We start from the raw sequence: 22,500 nt of genomic DNA, 5'->3' as shown, positions 1-22,500 counted from the left end.
ACACACACACACATATATATATATATATACAGTATGTGTATAAAAATATACAGCAAATACACACACACAGACATATACAATATAGATTTAATAATATATATATATACACACACATAAATTATGTAAACACAAACTTTTATGTTAGATTCGATTATTTATATATATATATACACTACCGTTCAAAAGTTTGGGGTCAGTGAGAATTTTATTTTTATTTTTTGGAGGAAGAAAATCAATACTTTTATTTATCAAGGAATAATTAATTTGATCGAAAGTGACAGTAAAGACATTTATAATGTTACAAAAGATTCTAACCCTAACCCTATTCATCAAAGAATCCTAAAAAAAAAAAAAAACTGTACAACTGACAGACCAACAACTGTTTCAACATTGATAATAATAATAAATGTTTCTTGAGCATCAAATCCTCATATTATACTGATTTGTGAAGGATCCATTTGACACTGAAGACACTGACACTGGTGATGCTGAAAATTCAGCTTTGATCACAGGAATAAATTACACTTTACTATATATTCACACAGAAAACAGCTGATTTACACTGGAATAATATTAATACTATAACTGATTTTTGTTGTATTTTTAATCCAATAAGCGCAGCCATGGTTAGCAGAAGAGATTCTTTTAAAAGTATTTAAAATCGTACCGACCCCAAACTTTTGAACGGTAGTGTATATATATATATATATATATATATATATCCCGTATTCCACCATGGGAATATATATACATTTCATAAAAAAAATATATATTTTTAATAAATTTAAAAATATATATATACTATATATATATTTTTTCTTTTATTTATAAATGTATAGGCTATATATATTATTGATATTTCTGCATTATTTATTTATTTTAATTTATTTATATCATCCCATTTTAAAAGGATATATGTATTTATTTATTCAATATAGATTGTGCAATATCATTTATGTAAATAGAAGTGGTAAAAAAGTTTGTTTTTATTAAAATTATGCAAATATATCACAAATAGACCAACATTAATGTAAATAATACCTCAAAATAGCCACATAAGCAAATTTCTATTTATGTATTAACTTTTCATACCTCTCAAGTCGTTCTAGAACTCTTTTAATAAATTAATATTTATATATTTATTTCAATACATTATATTTTATTGTATTGTTTAGATATATTTTTTAAATACATGCTTTTGTTTATTTAATTTAGATGGTGCAGTATAATTTTTGTAAATAGAAGTGGTAAAAAAAGTTTGTTTTGATTATTGTTTTAAAATATATTTACAAGATTTGTAGAGTAAAGTGCAAACTTATAAAAAAAAATAAAAAAAACACAAATAGCAAACCTGTGTTTTTAGTGCCATTATGGAGCTTTATCTAACGTAATGAACTTTCTCTTGTTGTCTTTGGATTGAATGGCTGAGAACGAATATATTCATATTTATTTATCAAGCATGAGATCTAAATGTGAAGCAGCTGATATGTCATTCTGTTCTAACGGTATTGTTATGTTGACGGATGAAACTAGCATAGCTTGTACTATAAGCCGCACCGGGGAAAAGATGTATAGGTTTATGTTTGCAGGAGGAGTTGGGGACGTGTTTGAAGCGGCTGTAGTTTCCATTAGTGTCTTCCTCTGCTTTACTGCCGGAGCTCGTCTCTTTGATTCACGAGGGACGTTTTCAGGATTAATTGGAGCAAGGCATCTCTGCCATCACTGCCGGACATTTTCTTTGAACTTTGCCATCTTTTAAATTAAATATTTATAGAGAGCGAGCATTTCTGGGCGACATTTTCATGCGAGATCATTAGGCCGGACAGATCTGCCGTTCGCAGCCAATTACTCGTAGTTCTGTTCCCGGTCCGAGGACGCGGTGTGTCTTTATAAGCTGTCACTCGCATCTTTTCAGCTCACGGTGTGTGTTTATCAGTGTCTCCTGTCTTCAAACAAAGCTTTGGCATGAACCTCGCAAACTCTGTCGAACGCAGCGACTGCATCTTTGCCGTGAGCGTGCGTGTGATCGTCTGGGAATGAAGACTAGTGTGTAAACTAGCCGAGTGCATTTCCCAGCTTATTCAGGACAAGAAATATGGAAGAGATGGTGTTGAACATCCAAACACAATTAATTTGGATTTTTAAAGCCATTTAGAGACAGTTTGATCTTAAAATAGATGATACTTTTTTTTTTTATTAGATTAATTAATAATTAATTAATTAATTTATTCAGCCCAAAGCATGAGACAAGCAATATAGTTTATTTCCAAATGTATTTGTTTATTCAGCTGTGCAATATAATAGAATAGAAGTGGTAAAGAAGTTTGTTTTGATTAAAATCTTGTAAATATATTTAACCCCTTCGCTGTCACGCCCCTTTTTGAGAATGGGGTTAAAATGCACTATTCAAACTTAAATGGTTGTAATTCAAGAAGCTTTGGAATATATACCTAAGTTTGTCTTGTTTTAAAGGAAACACTCAGCAGATTATTGCTGAAGTGAAAACACTTCAAAAAATGAAAGTATGAAAGAGTCATGGAAGTTTAAATTTACAGTAAATCAAATATACTGTACTATATATTTATTATTTTATAAAAAATATATATTTTACAAAAATATTTTTTACTTTTACTTTTACTTTTTTTTATTTTTAAACTTACTATAAAATCAAAGCTATATATCTAACTAAGTAGTGTTCCAAATTTGAAGTTGATATCACAAAAATTGAAGTTCCCATGAGATTTTGTTTAGGCGTAGTACCAAAAATAGCCACCGGGTGACATACATTCCATTGAATTTAGTTGTATACATTCTGCCTTAACAAATTAATACATTTCTGTCCAAATATCAATTCTGTGACCTTGGAACCTTGAGACTTAGACCTTTCTGACAATATGTGTTTTGTCAAGATCAGAAAAGGTTTTGCTCATAAATTATGAAATATAATGATGCCCAAAAGGGGAGGAGCCTGATAAAATTAATTTAGAGTACCATTTCTATGATAACACAACGTTCAATTTCAAAACGGTTTTCACAGGATGAATTCTGAGTTTGTAAGCTTTCAAATGATACCCAATTTATGATAACTACTAAAATATGTGATGTAATAAAAAAAGGCGATAATTTTTTTTTTATATTTTAGAGGATAATATATATATATATTATACTTTTTAGAGGATAATATTATATTATAATTTTTTATTGAAAAATACTAGATTATATGTTTTATTATGAACTTTTATTATGATTTTTTTGAGGTGCACTCTTGTCAAAAAATCATCGGTTACTCTTCTTACATAATTTGTAGCAAAAAACAGCAGTCAAATATCTATTTAGCAGTCTTAGACCTTTCCAACCATATATAGTTTCAACTTTGTCATAATTAGATTAGGATTTAATAGTAATATAGTGAAGTAAAGTTAGGCGTCCCGTATACGGGACGGTGACAGTTAAGGATACAATAGTAACATGTGCATACTTATTAAAAAAAATAAAAAAAAATGTTTTTTGTCCATGAGACAATCAATATATCGATTTTTTCCAAATGTATGTGTTTATTCAGTATAGGTTGTTTTGATTAAAAATCATATATTTATCCAGATGTTCTGTTTTCTTCGGGATAGTTCAGTTCTCTTGCACCTGATTGGTCAAACACAGACCCATGTGTGGAGTATATCTCATGCTAATACTGCCGTTTATGGCTTCAGTGAATGTGAAAACCGGATATGTGTCAGTATATTAGAAGCATTCGGTCTTAAAATGACAACAGCCTCTTCCATTTCCCTTCTCCATACAAAATAATGATCCTGGAATGAGCGCCGGTTCTGTATCTGACGAGGTGCATCATTATCATGTCAGACCCACCGTTCAGTGCTGCTATATCAGCCCAGTTATGCTAACAAGTAGAGGATAGATGTCTAGAATAGCTCAAGACCTTCAGGAAAGAGAAGTGATTAGGGGTGTAACGGTTCACAAAATTCACGGTTCGGTACGATACGATACACTTGTGTCACGGTTCGGTTCGGTACGTTTCCGATACAGCAAAAAGAAAGTAATGCCAGAGAAATTTCCTTGATTTAATTTGTTTAATTATATTTTTATTAAAACTAACATCATAAAGTATGATATTTTTTAACTTTGAGCAATGATGGAGCTATACTTGAGTTTTCTTAGGAGCTTATAAAACAAAACAGCTCCTTGGACAAAATGAAATGTAATATTGTAGTAGTTATAAACAAAGGTTTATTTTAGTTCAGATTAACATTTGAGGGCAGCAATTGTATTCATAATGTCGAAATAAAACCGACGTGATGTTACTTGAAAGCATTGTAGCCGACTATTCCTGCCACACTTCCATGGTTACAGTTAGTAGAGTTAAACAGTAAACCCATGGTGAATGTGCTGATCTGTGGACACTGGATAGTTCATTCATGGCACAATGTTTCTTCCTGGTTTCAGCGCTGTTTGATCCGCTGTAAATAACGGAGAAATGCGAATGTTTCTCACTAGATCTCGCAGCGATGTTATTACTTAAGTGGCGAATTCAAATGCTTTCTTTACTGGATTCCTCTGTGTAGTGACAGTGCTGATGATGAAGATCGGCTCGCGCTGCATTGGTCCACACCAGGGGCGTTGCTACTAGACATTAAGCTCTACTGGGGCACAGGTCCCCCATTGTTTGTCTGAGATAGCAAGCGTAACTAAGGAGGGCGGGGCCTACCGATAGGTAAATTAAATTTGTTTGTTTCAAAAACAACATGCTGGGTAGAGTAATGCTGCGTTCCAGGCAGGTTTTTGAGCACGTAAATCACGACTTCAAACCACGACTCACGACTTTGTAGCGTTCCAGGCCAGTCACGCCAAACTACCTGTGCGCAAGGAATTGTGGTAGCTAGATGTAAACAAACCATTGTTGTTTTGTATGGTTTCGCGGGCTATGTGACGTCAGAGCTCGTAACTGGGAGTGCATCGATCTAGTACGAGTTCACGGGTGGGGAAGTCACGGGTTTGACTGCCGTTCCAGTGCACTTTCACGGGTATAAGGTTGGAAAAACACGGGTTACATGTTGCCTGGAACGCGGCATAAGTTAGGGGGGTTCGGGGGCATGCTCCCCTGAGAAAATTAGGATTTCTCGGACCTACATATGTGCATTTTAAGGTGTTTGAATGCCAACAAATTGGATAACAATAGCTTTAAAATCATGTTACACGAATTTCTTTTTTCTTTGTGCCATAAAAGGCAATACTGTATGAAAATAGAAAACTTTAGAAAATAGAAAACGGAGAGAAAACTTTCTTGCACATTTGCATTCTTCTACATTACACAATGTTAATAATGAATAATTAGCCTTTATATTTTTCAAGAATTTTCAATTAACATTTCAATAAATCAATAAAGAGTTAATATATACTATATAAAATAAAGAGCATGTATATTCTAAAAGAAAACAAAGTTCCCCAGCCAAGTCCAAACTAAGTTGATTTATTTGTTGAGCATTTTGGCAAAACGGTCAATCACTTGACTCTGACTCAATTTTACTTTTAAGATTATTTGTATTATTTAGAAACTTTTGTTTCGTCATGTTTTCATATCCTACCTCGCGTGCCAACACCGGACTTCGGTGTGCTCAGATGTGTGCGCGCTGCTGTTGCTAGAAAACACAGACGCGCGCGGATTTCTGTCGCGTGGGTCAGCTTCTGTTTCGGTTAAACTGCGTTGCTTTTACAAGCATGGTTTATTACTGCGTTGCAAATAGATCATTTCTATTACCCTATAATATAATTTCTATTAAATACACTGACAAATAAAATAAATTGTTAAACTCAAACTTCAGATTTACTGGGGCACAGCAGATTTATACTGGGGCACGTGCCCCAGTAAAATGGGTCTGGCAACGCCCCTGGTCCACACTGATAAACGGTCCGTCAAACACACAATAACGAGTGGTTTCGTTCCGCTTACATTACATTTGCCAGTTGATGTTGGGCAATGTTGTGGTCACGCCAGCGTCTCTTACATTATGAGCGCGCTTGCCACGCGCGATGCGCCTACATTTGAAAAAACGAAATTTTGGTCGGCAGGAAAAATGGTCCAACGGTTCAATACGAATATGTGTATCGTTACACCCCTAGAAGTGAATGATAGAAACTCACAGATGCTTGTTAGTGCCTTGATAATCCTTGCATTTATTATCTGTTGTATTATTGCATTTATTAAGGTTTTGATTAATGGTGCTATGGATACTTTTGCATCTTCTCATTATGCTGTGATAAACAGAATTGTTAAACATCGTTAACTCTAATCAGAATGAAGGAAATGTTGATGGAAGGGTAAAATGTGATTAATGAAAGTGATATGAACGTTCATGCTGACATAGATTATCCGCTCCTGATATGAAAACTCCTCTCTCTCTCTCTCTCTCTCTCTCTCTCTCTCTCTCTCTCTCTCTCTCTCTCTCTCTCTCTCTCTCTCTCTCTCTCTCTCTCTCTCTCTCTCTCTCTCTCTCTCTCTCTCTCTCTCTCTCTCTCCCAATTCTTTATGTCCACATCTGTTTCCCATTATTAGCTCAGCGTATTTTAATGTGGTTGAGATGGAGGGCTTCTCTGTTAGATGGTGTCCGAAGGTGCGCAGGATCAGGATGGAGAAAATCTATTTTTTATGCCAGAAAGTTTCCAAATATGGATGTGATTTCCTTTTTATTTTGCATTTCTATATGATGTAGTAATATGCATTCTATTGGGTGATTTTGTAAACCGCCCAGAAATGGAAATGCTTGTATTATTGAACAATAAAGACGAAGAGGTTTTGGAAGGACAATAGGACTTTGTCTCTGTTCTTTCTGATTTCTTCTTCGCTATGAAAGGGCTGAAAAACATTTGTCGGCACAGTGGCGAATATTTTAGTTTATTTTAACAATAATTCTTCCTTAAAAGCAGCTATAAATGAGTCTCTTCAAATTATTGACGACTCCGCCTGTAGTCCAAAATTGTATCCCTTAAAACTCATCTTTGATCACCAAAAGGACATATTTAAATTTTATATCTTGAAAGTAACTCGACACCCTTGCCTCATTTAGTATGCATGCGCAGCCCCGCCTCCACTCACTCCCTCAGCTCAGAGATCCACTGGTTGACGATCACACGTTGATCTGATTGGTTACAAGCTCGTTTGTGACGTCAGAAACACCAGCGATTTCAAACCGTGTTTTTGAGACTGTCTTTGGTTCACTGCAGTTTTAAGGAGGAAATACTCAGCAATGCCTTCGACTTATGAACTTACACATGGTGTGTCTTACAGCAGATTAAAAACACCACAAAGACACATAAACAACATTAAAAGCTTGATTTTCAACACAGGGGGACTTTAAAAACACTGATAGCGAACACTTTCCCCTCTTATTTTTACTATAATAATAATAAACTGATTTCTAATCCAATTAAGAATGGCTTCCTATAGGGCTGTCACTTTACGTTCGAAAATCGATTGCACAATCGATCGGACAAACCAACACAAGTATCGAAAACGAAAATAGTGAATCGCCTTTTTTTTATCTTTTTTTTTTTTTTTTTACCAAAAATGTGTTTTAGGTGGACAGATCAATACAGCACACAGAACATGTAGGATGTTGGAAAATAACAATGTCTCTTCTGTTCACCAAATGCTTTTTAATATTCGCTATTACTTCAATGCAAGTGAACAAGCGCGCTGTAATTTGTTGCGCAGTGACGTGTGTGTGTGTGTGTTCAAGTAAGCCAGAAATGAGCATATTCTGCAATACGCTGTATTTAAAGGAGCTGTATGTAAGAAATGTATTTCAATTAATCATAAAATGGCCCTGATGTGTCTCTAGACATTAAGAAATCATGTTCATTTCAAATACTTATATCACTGACAACAGTAGTACGGCCACGAGATTGTCATTTAAAAAGTGAAGTTGCAGCCCTCAACTGATGTTGATGTTGTCATCTTGTGTTTTGGCCTGAAGCCCCACCCTCCACCTATCTACCAATCACGAAGTCAGTAGTGTTTTAGCATCCGGGTTGCCAGCTCTGCTCTAGTTGAAAGCTCCTTGTAGCAGCCTATGTTCCTGCTGGATCCTGCAGCCTATCTGGCAACCTCGAGTCAGGGGGGGAGCGGGAGGGGATGCACCGCTCTACAGTAATTTGAAAGTGATTGCAGTACCAGTTTTGGCCACAATCTTACATACAGCTCCTTTAATATATCATGAGGATCACGAGTTGCGTATTTGCGCTAAATCCGCACAGATTTGGCTAACACGAACTTCCCCAGCAAAGTGAGTAAACAGAAACACGTGATTTGACAGCGTTTCCCACCAAAGTTCTTTTGTACGCGCATCTGGCGGGTCGAGGGAGTTAATCTCAATCCCTGAATGTTGCGCTCCTGTTTGTCATTGTGCTGAAACTTCACGCCAATAAATCATCAGGAATATTGCTGACTTGTGCGTCTCAAGCGCCCTCTTTACGCTCGTCCTAATGCCTGTTAGGTGTCCGTGGATTTGGTGTTGAAAATGGAAACGACTTTAGACATGGAAAATCGATTTTACAATCGATTCAATGAACACTCATGTCTCAAAAATCGAACAGAGATAAAATCGGTGTCATCGTGATCGGCTCGTCAGCCTGACACTGATCGCTGATGCCGCTTCTGTCCTCGCTCGCATTTTTCTCCATTTTTTCATCCAGACAGTTTAAACCAAACACCAAATGGCTCTTAAATCTCAGCTGCCAAAGAGTAAACACGCATAAAAATATAGGACATAAATATAGCCTTTGATGGCTAATAAAGCTGAGAGCGAGCGATTGATTCTGACTGGCCAAGGCCAGCTGTGTTTGGATCTGCTAACCGTCAGAGTTATTACCTGTTTCTGTTTAACTCTGGCTCTGTTTCAAACCCTAGTCTGCTGACGACATGGAGACAGACCCTCATACGTCTCTGATGTGGACACTTATAGTCTCCATTTCAAGTGATTCAAAGGATTTCAATAGGCATTACAGAAGCAGGCTTTAAAAACGCACAGTGCACGAATATTGAGTCGATTTTTAGGCTTGAAATAAATATTCACTACCGTTTAGGGCTTGTAAAATGTTTTAATGTTTGTGAAATAAGTCTCTGCTCACTAACGCTGCATTTATTTGATCAAAATACAGTACAATCTGTCAAATTGTGAAATATTATTACAATTTAAAATAGCTGTTTTTTCTATGTGAATATACAGTAAAGTGTAATTTATTCCTGTGATCAAAGCTGAATTTTCAGCATCATTACTCCAGTCTTCAGTGTCACATGATCCTTCAGACTTAAAGTAACAACAGGTCGTTTTTTGCTCTCGGGCTCCCCCTACAGTTGGGAAACAGTATTGTCCTCTAGACCTCTACTACTGTCGTAAACTCTGTCATCCTACATGCACGTGCATTTGTTGACAACCATGATAGCCCTGAACACTGTAGGAGGAGGTCACATGCAGGTGTTCTGCTTGCGTCGCGTGTGAAATGTCTTCATCCCAGGTACAGTGGCATATATTTCAGCATGTCATATGAATATAATTTCATGGGTTTTATTTTTTTTTCTAACGACAAATGATCGCGATGCTCACGTTTACAAGCCAGCGTCATTATAGTAGCCTAGTCTATTGGTTACCGTTTTACTGAATCTAAATGATACTTCAATGCAATGTTTGAGTGGTTGATAATAACCATATATCGTCAATATTATAATATCAAGCTACCATAAATGAATCTGCAAATTTTTACAAATCGATTTGCATTATAGCTTGAGGCAAGACAAATAAACAAATATCACAGACATGTTAGGTATCCTAAAATATGATTTTATTAATAATCTCCCTCCTTTCTTTGTACATGTTGAGTAGACTACACTTTTTAGGTCAAACATTTGCTATTTGCATTTCATCGATTGCAAAGTTCAAATCAGAACGAGAATACTAGCGATAGCTAACCATCAAAAACTAGAATATCGTTTACTAGCTACCAGATTGATAATTCGCTACTACTCTAGCGAATTAGAGAGGTTAGAGAGAGGCATTCTTTTTTCGATGGGGGGTTCGATGCTCCCTGCACACGCAAGGTCTCTCGCTCGCTTTCTCTCTCTGCCGTCCGCGCGCGTTGGAGCACAGTCTCTGTCTCGCGTGCTAGCTCGCTCTAGATTCCGGGAGATTTGAACTAATTTGCGGTATAACTTGTCGATCACGAGTGGCTCAACAGGTAGAGATCTATAGATAAACTCATCTTTCAGGCATTTGACCGACCGGGTTGACAATTTAGCGTGAGAAACCGGGGGTGTGGCGTACGTGTGAGCGTGTGAAACCAATTAAATGCGGGTGTCTCACGGCCAATGCGTGAGAGTTGGCAGCTCTGCAACGTTGATCCTCGTTCTGCCTTTAACGCGATCACTTTCTCTTTTTCTCTTTTTGCTTTGCTCCGATAAAACCTTTGCTTTCTTGTTTTTCTGTGCTGCTTCGGCCATGACTGTAACATTTGGCTCGCAAGTCCGATTTTAAGGAAGTGGGGGTGGTGGTGGAAGTGACGTATATGCCGTAAAGCAGTCGAATTTTGTAGTTCTCTTTGTTCACCGGTTACTACCCGAAACCCGAAGTTTAAAAGTACGATTAAAAACGCTACAGACCCCGTCAGGCTATGGCAGACGTGTCATTCAACCTATTGTAAGTCGATGTACCATCACAAGAGACTTGGAAATATATTATGAAGGCTGAAAAGTTACCTGTTGTTACTTTAAATCAAAATTATGACTTAAAAGTAAAAAGTTTGACATACTAAATTGAAATTATGACTTAAGTCACAGTTATGACTTTTAAACTTGAAATTATACGTCAAGTAGACCTATGTCAATTTCGACTTGTCATAATTTTGACTTTTATTCTCATTACTCTGAATTTTGATGTCATAATTAATTATTCTGGCCTATGATAAAACTACCAACGCCTCTCTTCTGCTGCATTTATTTTATCAAAAGTACAGTAAAATTTTGGGAATTTTATTACAAATTAAAAAAACTGTTTTCAATGTGAATATACAGTAAAGTGTAATTTATTCCTGTGATCAAAGCTGTATTTTCAGCATCATTACTCCAGTCTTCAGAGTCACATGATCCTTCAGAAATCACTCTAATATGAGGATCTGATGCTCAAGACACATTTATGATTATTATCAGTGATGAAAACAGTTAATATTTTCGTGGAAACAGTGACAAATTTTATTTTTCAGGATTCTTTGATGAACAAAGTTCAAAAGAACAGCATTTATTTGAAACAGAAATCTTTCGTAACATTATAAATGTCTTTACTCAATTTAAGGCATCCGTGCTGAATGAAAGTTAAAAAACAAATAGCAGATTTCACTGACCGACAAACTTTTGAACAGTAGTGTAATTATAATCAACATTTTTCATGTTTTATCCACCATCTTGGAATTATTTGAGATCGGCTTGCAGTGCATTATGGGATTGTCTTCTCTGAGAAGTGTGAAGAAACTGCTGATAACATTACAGTGCCTGAAACACTGCCTATAAAGAGCCTCGAGGTTCAGTCTTAGATATCATGTAGCCACTGTATCTTTAATCGTGTTCAGAGAGATGCTCTACAGTATTAACAGTGATGTGTGTGTGTGTTTAGATGTGTGTGTATATACCAGGGATTTCTCAGTAACGGTTTAAACAAACACACAATCGCGTCACACGAAGTTTAACGCTTGAATCTTCTCGACTGTTATCGGCTGAAATGGATGTTTCTTCCTTTTTTGGCGTGTAGAAACTGAGCCGAAGACTGTTGTTGAATCCCTCAGATTCCAGTTTGGCTTCAGGCAGTATTATATTTATTGTATCAGTGTGTTTTATCATACTTAATACTTATCTGGGAGAATTTGCTTTTGGAGATGTTTGGCACCTCGGCAAGTGTCCTGAACAGACGAAAAGCAGAGTTCAGTTGCTCTAATACGCTTCTGCATGAATCAAAGTTCAACTTTACTTTCTAAACGCTCAAGTTAAATAATCTTTAATAAATATTGCAATATTCCATATATATATATATGAAGAATTTGATTTAATTCTGTCTGTAATCATAGTAAAGTCTGTGCATCCGAAAGTGATCTACTTCTTTTAAAATGTATTTTTTGAACGATGTGTTTCTTGTTTCCCGGTGCGTGTGTTTGTCGAGTGTAATGTGATTACGTGTGTGTCTGTTGTTTCTCATGGCTGTGTTTGGCTCTCAGCGCTGACAGTCTGATACCACACATGACCTACAGATACAGATCTACACACAGACATGGACACACACTTTTATACCCTCTTGCAATATGCTGTTTTACTCTAAAGTTACCATGAAACCAGAACCGGCAAATCTTATTTTTATGGAAAATTGCAGTATTTATGAAAGAAATCTAAATGAAAGACGATCAATATCAACATGAAATCTAAATGAGATATCAACATGAAATCTAAATGAGATATCAACATGAAATCTAAATACCCCACACTTGTATCGAAGTGTGGGGTAATGCTTGCACCAGTTATACAGAAAGGCTTTTCTTACTTCAGAAGAAAGCGATAAGAATTGTGACTTATAAAGGTTTACGAGACCACACAAACAAACTGTTTATAAAATTGCAGACCTTGAAATTAAAAGAGTTGGTCAAATTTAAAATACTACAAATTATGTGGAAAGTGAAAAATAACTTGGTGCCAATACATATTCAAAACAAATTCATGCTAATTACAGACAGTAACAACAGAAGAAAAGGTAATTTTTGTGTACCATATTCACGCACCTCACAAAAACAAAAAGGGTTTCTTGCAATTGGGATCAATTTATGGAACTCTTTGGACATTGTGCAAAAAACATGTAACACGATTGTTGAATTCAAAAAAATGTATAAAAAAAATGCTCTGAGAAAATACGAAGGCAGTGAAGCATAAGAACCAAGGTTTGACAAATTTGAAATTGTTAATTATTTAGATGTGAAGTAATATTGTAGCCTACCTCGATAAAAAAAAAAAAAAAAAAAAAAAAAAAAAACGGCGAGCCATCTGTTTTGTGTCAACTAAGATTATTGAAAAAAGGGGCATGAAATTATAAGACTAGGTCTTCCTCATGCTCCTATTCAGCATTGAATGTTATTATTTTGTTGTTGATGTGATTAATATTGTGTCTGTAATAACATCATGACTGAATAAAGAACTTGAATTGAATTGAAAAAAATCTAAATGAGCTTATTTACTTTCTTAATTCGTGTTCCTGGTTTAGTTGTGAATTATCAGCACTGATGTTCTTCTAAAGAAAAACATGTTTGCCTTCATAATCTACAAAAATGTATAACTTTCTCCACCTCTTTCCTTTTCAGCTCATGTCAATCACCTTTATACACTACTGTTTAAAAGCGTACGGTCAGAAAGTTTTGTTTTTGGAAGAAATTAGTTCTTTTATTCAGCAAGGACGCATTAAATTGATCAAAAGTCACATTAACGACATTTATAATGTTACAAATAATTCTATTTCAAATAAATGCTTGTCTTTTGAACTTTGTTCATCAAAGAATCCTGAAAAATTAAATCTATCACAGTTTCCACAAAAATATGAAGCAACACAATTTGATAATAATCATAAATGTTTCTTGAGCATCAAATCATCATATTAGAGTGATTTCTGAAGGATCATGTGACACTGAAGACTGGAGTAATGATGCTGAACATTCAGCTTTGATCACAGGAATAAATTACACTTTACTATATATTCACATAGAAAACAGTTTTTTTAATTTGTAATAAAATTCCACATTTTTTACTGTACTTTTGATAAAATAAATGCAGCAGAAGAGAGGGGTTGGTAGTTTTATCTAAGGCCAGAATAATTAATTATGACAAAAAATTCAGAGTAATGAGAATAAAAGTCAAAATTATGACAAGTCGAAATTGACATAGGTCTACTTGACGTATAATTTCAATTTTAAAAGTCATAACTGTGACTTAAGTCATAATTTCAATTTAGTATGTCAAACTTTTTACTTTTAAGTCATAATTTTGATTTAAGTCTGAAGGATCATGTGACACTGAAGACTGGAGTTATGATGCTGAAAATTCAGCTTTGATCACAAGGAATAAATTACACTTTACTATATATTCACATAGAAAACAGATATTTTAAATTGTAAAAATATTTAATAATATTACAGTTTTTACTGTATTTTTTGTCTTAAAAATAAATCTTACCGTCCCTAAACTTTTGAACAGTAGTGTATAGGGACACTTTTACCATCCCATCCCTGTATGAAATCAAGTCCTCTACATTTCTCACATGTAATCTTCTCTGTCTCTTGGAAATATTTCACATTATGGAAGTAAAATGGTTGTGAGTGCATCTACACAATACATGAAACTCATCCTGGTGTGTGGTGAAGTGTTTACAGAGCGTTAAGGGGCATGTGAATGTTTCAGTGTGTCGGTAGGCCAGTGCTAACGTGTGTGTGTGTGTGTTTCAGTGTGGCATGTAAGGCCGACTGCTGGTGTGTTACGCGTCTCACATATGTGGGATTCTCTGGCTGTCGTGTTGAACTGTGACACCGGACTCCAGCACTGAGATCCAGTTATAGACACACAACCCAATATAAGCCTGCATAGGAAGCGCTGCGAGTGTGTGTGTGTGTGTGTAAGTGTAATAGAGGAGCGGGTGACTGACATCAGCATGTGAAGGTCACGTGTGTTTGTCAAATGCTAAACGTCATACGTGGGCCGTCGTAAGATACTCCGAATGCTTTCCGAGCAGTTCAACATTACATAATAAAAGTCATATATAAATGTATTCAATCCTTATGGAGATCTCCACCCTAAAGATGAAGCTCAGACACACTCTCGGACGATTTAACCAACTTGCAAGGGCCAAAATAAGAGAAAAGCACTGTTGTTTACTCATTACCTTGATTATTTATAATAATAATTAACATTTTATCTTGAAATGTCAACCAAAAGAGCAAGAGCATTGACTTTCCTTCTCAGCTAATGTCACCAATCCCTCTTGTTTTTCATCAGTCATATCCACCTTATTCCTGACAAGTTTACTGCGTTTTGAATTATGGGTGGCACTGGCACTTCCGGTTTGGGGAACTTCCATTCAAAAAGGATGAAAACGAATAATTTCAAATCATCAGATTGCCCTACAAATAAAGCTGATTTATTTTGAGAATAACATTATAGCCTACTTGGTATTTTAACATGACATGTTATAACAGGAATATCTACGGCAAGAGCTCTTTTCAGTCGCTGCTTTCTTTTCCTCATTATTATTTTCTTTTTTCCCTTTGTAATCCGCTGTTAAAGTATGAAAAAGGACAACATTTGTGGTCTGTTCTCCCGAACTATTAAAATCCCCAAAGAATCGTCTCTTTCCAAGTTTGTTTTCACTGTTAAATGTAATGTATAACCTGTCAAAATGACGGAAATCACTTTGAAATAGTATCACGTAATGCTGAAGTTAATAAACATTTTTGATCAAGACAACATAAGTTAAATAATACAGATATATATTAGTCTACTACTGTGATATTTAACCAAAGACTGGCGCTTTTAGGGTTATTTGGTCTGTTGAAAGTAGACCTTGTTGATGCTTTTACACTTTTAAATGTTCTTTTAATGTTCGATGGTTGAAGGGTGAGTCGATTAATGTCATCTCATTGTGACACTTTTTTAACGCATTGCGTTCATAGAGCGAGTCTTTCACTGATTGTTTACAGCTTAACGGAAGTTACACCCATAATTCGTAGGAATAATGTGGATAGAGAGAGACATTATTTTATCGGATCAACTTCTCACGGGTTTAATTGTGTTTCCGCATTGAAAATCCTGTTAAATTGTCTAAAATGGTGAAAATTTTGCAATTACATTTTATGGTTATTGTTATGTTACTCATCTTCAGTACAAAATATTATTTTTTTCATTAATAGTGCATTTTATTAGATATTTTGTTTCATATGCTCTCTGACAAGTCAGCTTTCCTATTATTATTATTTTTAAATAAATGTATTTGTTTAATCTTATATTAGATGTTTCCGTCTGCCACCGAACATCATAGAATCTCACAAGAGATTTTTGCTTTGTGATGTTATATTTATGACAATTAAACATGTTTCCCCCAAATTATCATTACTGTAATGCATTCAGACAGTGGACTTTTAATATGCTTTTAATACTCAATGGTGGGATTTCTCATTCCCATTAGATTCGAATTATTGTAATACAGAAATTTATACCATATTAAGATGATTTTTTTAATTTTTAAATCAGAATAAATTAAATGTAGTACAACTTATACAATTATGTATATATATATTTTTTGCATTATGGTACCCCCCCCCCCCCCCCCCCCCCCTCCCCTCAAATAATTTATATAAAATAATTAAAATAAAAGTCATTTGACTTCGAGGAAGAACATTTCTCAATAAAATAATGGATAACACTTTACAGTAATGTTCATTAGTTAAGATTAGTTCATGTATTAACTAACAATACATGTGTTACTGTATTTATTAATCTTTGTTAATGTTAGTTAATAAAAATACAGCTGTTCATTGTTTGTTCATGTTAGTTCCCAGTGCATTAACTAATGTTAACAAATACAACCTTTGATTTTAATATTAACTAAGATTAATTAATGCTGTAGAAGTATTGTTCATTCTTAGTTTATGTTAAATAAGGTAGTTAAACTAATGAACCTTATTGTAATGTCTTTTGTTGCCAAACATTAATATTAGTTTGTCTTGATTTCTTTTTGATTGCGTGTGTGTGTGCAGGACGTGCAGCGGGTCATAACTCTCAGTGACGGAGTGATTAAAGGAGGAGTGCAGCGCGAGACGGAGCCGGCGAGTGAGGTGGGATGGATGACCTCTGTGAAGGACTGGGCCGGGGTCATGATCTCTGCTCAGACACTCACGGGACGCGTGCTGGTGAGTCCTCTTCAGTCTCGCTCAGTCTGGCATATCGTCCAGCTCACACATTGCAGATTTATGAATTATAGAAAATCAACTGGATTTTCAACCAGAGCGAAAGTTAGGGTGTATTCACACCAGGAAAGTCCGATAGTTCACTTGCTTTGGTCCGGACCAAATAAGTTTTTGTTTTTGTTTTTTTTGGTACGGTTCGCTTTCACACTGCTCTTTTTGCAAGTGAACCAAAATGTGTAAACAAAACCACACGTGTGCTAAGGTCGTCCATTCATTGGACAAGGATTCTCAAGTAGGGAAATCAGGAAGTGCAAAAAAGGCTCAGCATGGAGATATTTCGTACTGCAATATTTGTTCTTTTACTAATTTTGTGTTATTCTGTACAAACGCAATATGAAGAAAATGTTAATAAGGCAGCTCGTCTCTTCGAAGCTCCAGGTCAAACCACGACTCATTTTATCAAATGTAGTAGGCTACAACAGATCACTTTCCCATAACGCAACTCCGACTACGGAAGCCTGTTAACTCAAAGGTGCAGTGCTTTCTTGCAGTTGGGTCGGTTCATGTTCACACCGTAAACGAACCGTACCAGAGTTTGTTTGGAACCGGACCGAGACCACCTCTTCAGCTGGGTCTGGGTTCGGTTGTTTGGTCCGCACCCGAGTTCGATTGCTGTATTCACACCAGCCCAAAAGGTCCGCACCAAGGGGGGAAACGAACTAGAGTTCGATTCAATCGAACCAAACAAGGCAGGTGTGAATACACCCTTAGTCAATGACAGATTGAACTAGAATATTTCTGGTATATATCATAGACTGTAAAAAGAAATGGGCAAAGTGTCTGCGACGTCACCCATAGACTTTCTGAAGTACGGTTTTGAGGCCGTTTATGGGGGGTATGGGCGGCGCCATCTTTTGAAAATCTTGGGAAATCCTAACCCCGCCCACTGTCTGGCCAATCCATATATGGGTAAAAGGGCGGGCTTTGCGTGAGACTGAGCCGTGCGCCTCTTCAGCCGAGCCGCCTCAGCTGTAGCGTTACAAGATCGACTGGCAGACTAGGCTACTTTTTACTACGTGAAATAGTAGTGGAATGTCACTTACCGGAAAAAATGGAGCGAAGTCCTCCTACAGTGTCGGTTAGTGCAGTTTATAGCAGAGCAACCCATTTTATGTACGATATTTCAATACAAATGTTCAGAAAGGATACAGAGGTGGTATGATGTGTTGTGTCAGATGATCATGGTCGAGACGTCAAATTTCAGGAATTCCACTCGACTCAGCCCGTTATCAATCAAGCTGTCAATCAAAGTTAACCACGCCCTTATTTGTCATACATTTTATATCTGAATACGATCTAAACTAACGAGTTAGAAAAAAATTCACCCCCCTCACAGTTGTCAGGCACTCGGAACCAATCGAAAAATACAATAAAAGTCCATGGGACCAACCTGTAAAAACATGAATTTATGCTGTGAAAACGGACATTTTAACATGCGGTCTATGGAGATTTGCTCCCTTCCTAGCGGATTTTCGATGTATTGCATTTTTTCGCACTACCGGGTAGGCTTCATTTTTCAGATTAGAATGTTGCCGCTTGGCAGTGACGTGCGGTGATGTCTTAAAGAGGCTAGGCACTGAGTTATGAAAGCCAGATTACCTGATTTATTGTTAAGGCTAATAATACATAATTAAAAGTAAACGTTACGCACAAACGCAGCATAACAAGAAATGTACAAATCATGATGTATATCGTGTACTCTCGCAGTCTCTCTCTCTCTCTCTCTCTCTCTCTCTCTCTCTCTCTCTCTCTCTCTCTCTCTCTCTCTCTTGCACACACACACACACACACACCACACACACATACACAGGCAAACACCGGTAGTTAATGTCCACTCCAGCATCAGAATGCAACCATTCTTAATCCTTAATTGTTGCACAGCGGCCAATTATGTCTGTCAGCAAAAGTAAAATCACACACTGCTCAATTGAATATGAAGGCAAATGGCTTGCATTAATTCAACCACATTTATCAATTCAATATTAAGCCCAAAATAGTTTTTGACTCACCAATCGGTAGATTATTTGTACGTAAAATCCATCCGCCGCTGTTTCCTCGTAAAGACGTCGATCACAACTTTGTAAAACTCGTCTTTACGGCCTTCAGTTGCTGCACTAGTCCATCTAAGGCTGGCGTAGACCTCCCTCTTGCTGTTAACTCAGATTTTGAATTAAATTCGAGCTTGAAAAAATGTCTTACTCTGTGATCACGGCCGGTGCTGTCATTTTGACTTTGAATTTGGCGTGGATTAGGCATAGGCTAGCTGTGGTGTAATGACCTTAGCTACGCAAATATCTCGATTTTAATTGGTCCATGTCTGATATGTAACGTAGATGGGTACGGGCATAGCATATTTACGCCCAAAGGCACAGCAGAGTTGTGCCTTTGGCAGGATCGAAGTGCGCATGCGCAACAGGGGTTTTTCGCTTGTTGTACCATTTGTTTTTTATTTGATTATGCGTAACTGCTACATTTGTCATCGTAACGTCTAAACAATTGGAATAACACCCATATTGCATATATAAATCACATGAATAAACAGTAAAAATACAAGTTTATTATTTAATAAACATTTTTTTAATTTGGGCAGGGTAGGCAGTGCCTAGTTTGCCTACCCAGACCGCACTGCCGCTTGGTATATATTCTTCACCCCTCTATTAACTTATAGTGTAAGAAAAAATTATGCGGACGTCGAAGATCTCAAAAATTTAGTTTTTAAATGAAGTTTATTACAGCATAGCAGTGGACAGGGTTCACCGGCATCAGAATGAACCCAGAACATCCAAATCTCAAACCTTTTATCCTGGTCTTAATGTAATTAAAGTTGCTCTGGTTGCAACAAGGGCTGGGTATTGACACAAATTTCACAATTCGATTCGATTTCGATTCACAAGCTTGCAATTGATTCGATTCCGATTCAATATTGATTATTTCGGATATCAGGTACAATACATGGCAAATTTTCTCAAGGAAAACAAATCTCTTAGCTAATGCTGTAAACTATGAGAGTCAGTTGTAGCCTACTAGGCTTCATTAGCCTACTATTATATTGAAGGTAAAATTACTGATTTGTAGCTATACAAACACTTAAATTACACTTTTATTTATTTTTATAATAATACATTTATATGAAATATAAACATTTAAATGGTGGCTGTCATAAAAAACTTGCCAGATTATTCAAACATGCATTAAATATCGAAGAACATTACAAATTATAATGAATATGTAATATGGTGCATATATTTAACAAAATGCTCCTCTTTAGAGTTCATTTTTCTAGCTGACTAACGAGTTTATGGTCACATATGGTTTTTCTGAGGTAAATGTGACGTTACATGACATTGTTTACAAGTTGTTTTACTGACGTCTTTCACGGTTGAAACACTGATTGAGCGATTCCATGTGACATGATACGGATTTCGATAAGTTGTACTCTGTCTTTTAACACACTTTCAGACGCTCATTCATGTTTATTTCGCGCTGTAACTGGTATTATTAAGGCGGAAGAGAAGATCATGTGCGCTCCGCTTCTCTTGAGCTGCGCCAGAGCGATCTCACGCCACAGCGCCAAAACGGTATTTATGTTTTTGAATTTCGTAAGAAAATGAACGTAATTTGAAATTTGAGACTTTATTTAGTATCAATAGTAACAAAGCACAAAGATTATTGCGATTTATTGGATGCGATGTTCCATTCATTCATGAAATGAAAACAGGATGACTAATCGATTCTTGAGATTTAAGAATCGATATCTGTTCGTAAAAATGAGAATCGATTAATATCGAGAAATCGATATTTTTTTTACCCAGCCCTATGCTAATGAAGTTGAGACACCACTGTCTGAGATTCCATTCTACAATTGATGAGGACCATTTGCTCATGATGTGATCAACCCAAATGGTGAAGAAACAATATAACTTCACTTCCTTCATCTCTATGATAAGTAAGCCATTTTGGGGATGAGCTTATTCTAAAATATACTTTGGAGTGGAATCTGGGTCGAGGCAGACTACAATTTCTAACAATAGTGACAAAAGATGACCAATTAAATATATATATATATATAATTTAAAATAACATATACATCAATAGCATAAAAAAACATGTGTACACATTCACATGCGTTGCTACATAAAATATACAATTACAAAAAATATTTATTCTCTCTCTGTCATATTGTCAAGCTCACACATTTCAGATTGTGTAAATAAAATTTTTAATAATTTTGCATTTATATTTGATTATTTGAAAAAAAGTATTATTTTTTTGTAATTGTGTAATTTTTTAATGTGTCTGTATAGATGTGTATGTGTGTAAATGTTAGTGTACACACGTCTTTTATGCTATCGAGGTATAAGTCTCTCTTTCTCTGTCATATTGTCAAGCTCAAACATTTCAGCTTTATGAATTATGAACCAACATGACAAGAAAATCAACAGGGTTTTCACACAGGGCAAAAGTCAATGACAGATTGAGCTGGGATATTTCTGAGACTCGCCCCTATATTTGAGTTTGCTTTATTGAATGAAATAAGGTTAAATAAATTATATAATTAGAATCATGTTTCTGTTACGACACTCTAGATCTGAAATCTTTTGGCTTTTGGTCCTTTTAAAAGTTTTTTTTTTTTTGCAAGAATTTTTCTACTATTATAACGTCTCTCCTTGTTGAACTTTGACTTATTTAATAATAATAACAATAATTCTTATTCTTATTATTTTATAGCCATATTAATATATAATCCCATAATATAATCCCAAATTGTGCAGCCCCACAAAGGAACATGGATTTTTATTTTAAATCACATTTTAAATAGCAGTTTTTGTCCTAAGATTGCAGCTGTGTTTCCCCCGGATCGCCCAGCGCTGTGATTGGGCCGTGGAGTGATCATCAGATGTCCCTCACGCACAGATGTTGGGCTTCGCTGAGGCTTCGCGAGGGAAGGAAACCGTGCGTTGGTTGTAATAATCTCACGAGGTTTAGAGGGTTTTGTCATGGCGAGAGCCGGCACATGTTGGGGAACGTTACTGGGATTGTGATTGTGCGACGGCTTAGAGCAGAGACTTAAACCAGAGCAGATTATCCTGAGTCCTAGAGTCTGTCTGACTGATGCATCACACACACACACACACACACACACTTACTCTCTCTCACACACACACACACACACACACACACACACACTTACTCTCTCACACACACATGTTGTGTTTTCATGTTTTATGGGGACTTTCCATAGACATAATGATTTTTATACTGTACAGACTGTATATTCTATTCCCTTACACTAACCCTATCCCTAAACCTACCCATCACAGGAAACATTCTGCATTTTTACATTTTCAAACAACATCACTTAGTATGATTTATAAGCTGATTTCCTCATGGGGACCAAAAAATGTCCCCACACGAACAAGGATTTCGGATATTGCCATCCTTGTGGGGACATTTTGGTCC

General features: G+C 36.0%; 1 protein-coding gene across 1 annotated transcript in view; it reads left to right on the top strand.

Annotated features, from left to right (window-relative positions):
- The window catches only part of LOC130076653 (calcium-activated potassium channel subunit alpha-1-like), a gene marked incomplete at its 3' end in the record, with an annotated part of 32,737 nt that extends 15,754 nt beyond the window's left edge, over positions 1-16,983 (top strand). The window contains exon 2 of the mRNA XM_056241808.1: positions 16,831-16,983. Within this exon, the coding sequence (XP_056097783.1) occupies positions 16,831-16,983 (153 nt within the window). The remainder of the gene's footprint in view (positions 1-16,830) is intronic.
- Positions 16,984-22,500: the final 5,517 nt, after the last annotated feature.

Source organism: Rhinichthys klamathensis, unplaced genomic scaffold (genome assembly GCF_029890125.1).
Source record: "Rhinichthys klamathensis goyatoka isolate OS25496 unplaced genomic scaffold, OSU_Roscu_1.1 h1tg000677l_1, whole genome shotgun sequence".
Classification (NCBI taxonomy): domain Eukaryota; kingdom Metazoa; phylum Chordata; class Actinopteri; order Cypriniformes; family Leuciscidae; genus Rhinichthys; species Rhinichthys klamathensis.
The sequence above is the reverse complement of the archived record's forward strand: the minus strand, read 5'-3'. Positions and strand labels throughout refer to the sequence as shown.